At 45.5% G+C, this 6,000-nt stretch overlaps 1 protein-coding gene across 4 annotated transcripts in view; it reads right to left on the bottom strand.

The window, feature by feature from the left end:
• Nucleotides 1-285: 285 nt before the first annotated feature.
• fer1l6 (fer-1 like family member 6) overlaps nucleotides 286-6,000 on the bottom strand; it is a 135,627-nt gene continuing 129,912 nt past the window's right edge. For all 4 annotated transcript variants that reach the window (XM_079733591.1, XM_079733589.1, XM_079733590.1 and 1 more), the window contains one exon: nucleotides 286-2,341. In XM_079733591.1, coding sequence (XP_079589717.1) covers nucleotides 2,161-2,341 — 181 coding nt within the window. In that variant the 3' untranslated portion in view covers nucleotides 286-2,160. The remainder of the gene's footprint in view (nucleotides 2,342-6,000) is intronic.

Raw genomic sequence — 6,000 nt, 5'->3', positions numbered from 1 at the left:
TTGCGCCTCGCCATTGCGATACATCCAAGGTAAACAGAGCGCATGGTACCGTGGCTGCCAGCTGCTCAGGGCCACACCCCCACCCTACTCCTTGACCCGCCTCTCTCCTCCTCATTTGCATTACAGCTACAGACACCGAAACGGCGCATTTGGGGAAAGCTCAATGTGCGACTGGCTTTAACAATTATTAAGTATAATTTTTTTATTCAAACTGCTAACATAATTCATCAAATAAACGTTGAGAAGATAGAAATAGGAAAATAAAGTGAATCATTAAAGAGCCAGTGAACTCAAAAATTATTTATTTGCTTTAAACGTGGTGATATTATCATTAACATTGCATTTTATACCCGAGTACCTGTTAGTGTACACATCACAACAATGTAAATGCGGCGTGTTTACGTCAAATTTGACATCATTACGCAAACTAGCACGTTCTAGCGACTTTTCAGAAAACCAATAGCGACTTCTTGTGATTTTTTGTGGTAACACTGGTTTAGCTTCTCGGACACCAATAGTATAAGGCCATGTTGTGAGTGGATGTGTGGCACTCTACCTAAGCAGCGGTTTATTTTAATGTCTGTGTCCTAGTGAGGATTAAATATTGGACACTTATAGTACAACACCTACCACCAGTGTTGGGAAAGTTCACTTTCTACGTGAACTAGTTCAAAGTTCAGTTCACAAATTTTAAAATGAACTAGTTCAGTTAAACGTTCATAATTCAAAATTTTGAACCAAGTTCACAGTTCCAAAAGATGAACTAGTTCATAGTTCTTTTTTTCAATATGTTGCTGTGAGCTATTCGTTTTTCCGGTATTTTGAACATTGAGCCCCCTTTGTGGTTTGTCTATGATGAAATAGAGTGGTTGAATCAAGTATCGTAGCGAAATACAGTTTCTATCGTGTTTTATTGCACATTTAGCGCATTTTGTAAATCCCATTGATTTCTGTTGGAAGACTCATTGCTCGTTGGCCGGAAACGGAAAGGGGGGGTGTTCACGTTTGGTTGTATTCTTTTCGCTCGGTTCTAGCCCTACTGATGAGACAGAGAACCGAGCGAAAAGACTACAACCAAACATGAACAGCCCCCCTTTCCGTTTTCGGCCAACAAGCAATGATGATATGAAATGATGATATGAGGTATTCTTGTCCGCTGAGCTATGAGCCAGAGAGCTTAACGTTATGGATTGTACATATTTATAATTCGAAATTCGTCTCAGCCTTTACACCACAGATACTCTAGGGTCTATAGCATATAACCGTGTTGTCTGATTACAGTTTAATTCATCTTCCACAATTTAAAAGCTCTCGTTTTGAAGAATAATCACTGCGCCATTCGTTCTAATGGGAATCGCGACGGTCTATACTTTCAAAATAAAGTGTAAATATTTATAATTTGACATTCCTCCCAGCCTTTATACAACGGATATTATAGGGTCTGTAGCATATAACCGCGTTTTCTGATTACAGTTTAATGTAACAGTAAGCTGTCAACACCGCAACTGCAAATTAACCACACGGATCCATGGCAACCGGTCAAACAACATGGCGATCTGCCCGCGCATCCGCCGTGTTGATAAACAAATAACCCCCATATTGAACAAAGTTAAACCAAGTGAGTGTGCCGTTCACAGACACCAGAATGAATGAGTTTACAGTAACGTTCATCAGGCAGTAATACAGTACGTTCAGTTCACGTTCGCCCAAAATATGAACGAGTTCATGAACTATCGTTCAATGAACGCGTTCAGGCACAACACTGCCTACCACCTAAATACATCACTTATTTTATCCCTCATACACTACAATGGCTCTAAGAAATATCACAAAGTTGCTGTGTGTTAATTCCAGCTGAAACAGTGGGTTCACTTGCTCTTTAAATACTCTCCTAGTAGATATACCAACAGTTTTAGCATGTTAGCTTTTACCAAGCTATGCACTTGCAGTATTAGCATGTTAGCTTAATTCAGGCTATAAACCAACAGTAGTATCATGTAGCATCAGGTTATCCTTTAATTAGGTTGTAAACTAACAGTATAAGCATGTTATCTTTGTTGCAGCAGTGATAATGGCTAGAGCGCATATTCAACTAAACATAGTTATATAAGACAACTAACTGATAATGTGGATACTAAAAAGTAAAAAAAAAAGTGTGTGTTATCCATTGACCATCTTCTGGGAGATGGCACCCGGCAGCGTGTAGAGAATCAGGGCCAGGAAGAGGGCGGTGATGAGGAGGAAGAGGGCGGCGATGATGTACTTCTTGTAGTTCCGCCAGATGAGGTGGAAGAAGCACTTGAAGGGATTCACAAACCACGAGAAAGATGTGTCTGGACGGCTTGACACACACACACACACAAGACACAAGACAGACAGACACAAAAACACACACAAAAACACACACACACACACACACGCGATCACATGGTGGTGAGTACAAGTCATGTCCTGGACATTTCCCTAAAGCCAGAAAATCAAAATTACCATATCAAAAAAAAAAAACTGGCACACTTAGTGTCGTGAATAATTAATGACAATAACATAACATAATAACAGTGTAGTGCAGAAGTAAATTAAAGGAGACATATTATGGTGTTTTCCCAACAAGTAAACATAGTGTTTGAGTTCCAGAAAACATGTTTTTGAAGCTGTTTGCTGGAAATGGCTTTTAGGAAAAAAATATCGTCTACCGCTATTCCCCTCTGTTTCAGTCCCTTCAGAATGCGCTGTTTCTGGTATCTGTAGCATTTATGCAAATGAGCTGCTGCCCATTGACCAATGAGCTGTCAGACTGAACCACAGCATGGAGGAGAAGGGATTGTTGCCGTTTGCTGACTCCTGGAGCTTTATATATCTATATAATATAATATAACATAATAATAATATTATATACAGATATTTAGATAATATACATAATATCACGGCCAAAAGCTATGTGTGCCTCGGATGATATTATGAATAATAAAGACTGGGTCTGACGTCTCTGGTACTTCCACAAGTAAAGACTCGTAGTAGGGGATATCTTGGCCATGGTTGAGAAGAATTGGGGGGAAGGAACATTGGCATTGACTCTCTGAAGTCCATGAACCGCGACATGGAGAAGAAAGGTATTGTACTCTGGGAGCTGAGCTGCCAGACTGTCTCCGAGCTCCCCGCGCCGGAGATACCGGACTGCAGTCCGGCCGCCGTCAAAGCCTTCCGGCCGCAGTCCGGCGGTGTACTCCGGGAGCTGAACTGGCACCGAAGCTAGGTGGCAGCTCCAGCGGACTAGCAGCTCCGGTGGACGAGCAGCTCCGGCTGGGGGAACTCGGCGGCAGTTCGGCAGCTCAGCTCCGGGAGTACAATCCCTTTCTACTCCATGTCTCCTCCTCCCGACTTCCGCCGAAGCTTCGGCGGCAGCTCCGGCGGGGTGAGCTCGGCGCCAGAGAAAGGGATTGAACTCCAGGGGCTTAGCTGGTCCAGGTGAGTCTATTCCAGGTGAGTGTAGTCCAGGTGAGTCCAGTCCAGATTGAGCTAGTCCAGGTGAGTCTAGTCCAGGTGAGTCCAGTCCAGGTGAGTCCAGATGAGTCTTGTCCAGGTGAGTCTAGTCCAGATGAGTCCAGGAGAGTCTATGTGAGTCTAGTCCAGGTGAGTCTAGTCCGGGAGAGTATAGTCCAGGTGAGTCTAATCCAGGTGGGTCTAGTCCAGGTGGGTCAAGGTGAGTCTAGTGCAGGTGAGTCCAGGTGAGTCTAGTCCAGGTGTGTCCAGGTGAGTCTAGTCCAGGTGGGTCTAGTCTAGGTGAGTCTAGTCCAGGTGTGTATAGTCCGGTTGAGTCTAATCCAGCTGAGTATACTCCTGTTGAGTCTAGTCCAGGTGAGTCTAGTCCAGGTGAGTCTGGTCCAGGTGTGTCCATGTGAGTCTCTACAGTCAAATACTGTAAAAATACTCAAAATACTGGAGCTTCAATCTCAAAATAGTACCATTGGCCCTAAAAACCCAGACTGGTTGGGCGCCAGCTACAGTATGGTTTAAGTCTCTTTAAAGGTCCCATGGCATGCTACTTCATGGATGCTTTTATATAGATATTAGTGGGCCCCTAACACAGTATTTGAAGTTGTTCCCGAAATTCAGCCGTGGTGCAGAATTACAGCCACTACGAGCCAGTCGCACATTGAGCTTTACCCAAACGTGTCGTTTCGGTGTCTGTAGCTTTAATGCAAATGATGAGGAGGGTGGGGGTGTGGCCCTGAGCAGCTTGCAGCCACGGTACCATGCGCTCTGTTTACAGTGGATGTATCGCAATGGCGAGGCGCACGCAGCCTTTGGCCGTGTTCTGTAAATATTCTAGAACACTCCATCTATATAATATAATATAACATAATAATAATATTATATACAGATATTTAAATAATATATATAATATCACGGCCAAAAGCTATGTGTGCCTCGGATGATATTATGAATAATAAAGACTGGGTCTGACGTCTCTGGTACTTCCACAAGTAAAGACTCGTAGTAGGGGATATCTTGGCCATGGTTGAGAAGAATTGGGGGGAAGGTACATTGGCATTGACTCTCTGAAGTCCATGAACCGCGACATGGAGAAGAAAGGTATTGTACTCTGGGAGCTGAGCTGCCAGACTGTCTCCGAGCTCCCCGCGCCGGAGATACCGGACTGCAGTCCGGCCGCCGTCAAAGCCTTCCGGCCGCAGTCCGGCGGTGTACTCCGGGAGCTGAACTGGCACCGAAGCTAGGTGGCAGCTCCAGCGGACTAGCAGCTCCGGTGGACGAGCAGCTCCGGCTGGGGGAACTCGGCGGCAGTTCGGCAGCTCAGCTCCGGGAGGACAATCCCTTTCTACTCCATGTCTCCTCCTCCCGACTTCCGCCGAAGCTTCGGCGGCAGCTCCGGCGGGGTGAGCTCGGTGCCAGAGAAAGGGATTGAACTCCAGGGGCTTAGCTGGTCCAGGTGAGTCTATTCCAGGTGAGTGTAGTCCAGGTGAGTCCAGTTCAGATTGAGCTAGTCCAGGTGAGTCTAGTCCAGGTGAGTCCAGTCCAGGTGAGTCCAGATGAGTCTTGTCCAGGTGAGTCTAGTCCAGATGAGTCCAGGAGAGTCTATGTGAGTCTAGTCCAGGTGAGTCTAGTCCGGGAGAGTATAGTCCAGGTGAGTCTAATCCAGGTGGGTCTAGTCCAGGTGGGTCAAGGTGAGTCTAGTGCAGGTGAGTCCAGGTGAGTCTAGTCCAGGTGTGTCCAGGTGAGTCTAGTCCAGGTGGGTCTAGTCTAGGTGAGTCTAATCCAGGTGTGTATAGTCTGGTTGAGTCTAATCCAGCTGAGTATACTCCTGTTGAGTCTAGTCCAGGTGAGTCTAGTCCAGGTGAGTCTGGTCCAGGTGTGTCCATGTGAGTCTCTACAGTCAAATACTGTAAAAATACTCAAAATACTGGAGCTTCAATCTCAAAATAGTACCATTGGCCCTAAAAACCCAGACTGGTTGGGCGCCAGCTACAGTATGGTTTAAGTCTCTTTAAAGGTCCCATGGCATGCTACTTCATGGATGCTTTTATATAGATATTAGTGGGCCCCTAACACAGTATTTGAAGTTGTTCCCGAAATTCAGCCGTGGTGCAGAATTACAGCCACTACGAGCCAGTCGCACATTGAGCTTTACCCAAACGTGTCGTTTCGGTGTCTGTAGCTTTAATGCAAATGATGAGGAGGGTGGGGGTGTGGCCCTGAGCAGCTTGCAGCCACGGTACCATGCGCTCTGTTTACAGTGGATGTATCGCAATGGCGAGGCGCACACAGCCTTTGGCCGTGTTCTGTAAATATTCTAGAACACTCCAGAGAGATCTTGAAGAACACCAACAGCAGAACAGTTATCCAAATAACAAAGAAGTGTACAACACTTGCGTTACAGTCCAATTTCTAGCTACTGGGGGAGCATAGAAAAGTTAGAAAACCTCAGAAAGTAAAATTTAATGCCATGGGATCTTTAAGAAACTCTTGGCTAGGGCCCCATGT

The sequence above is a fragment of the Pollachius pollachius genome (genome assembly GCF_949987615.1).
Source record: "Pollachius pollachius genome assembly, chromosome: 3".
In the NCBI taxonomy this organism is placed as follows: Eukaryota; Metazoa; Chordata; class Actinopteri; order Gadiformes; family Gadidae; genus Pollachius; species Pollachius pollachius.
The sequence above is the reverse complement of the archived record's forward strand: the minus strand, read 5'-3'. Positions and strand labels throughout refer to the sequence as shown.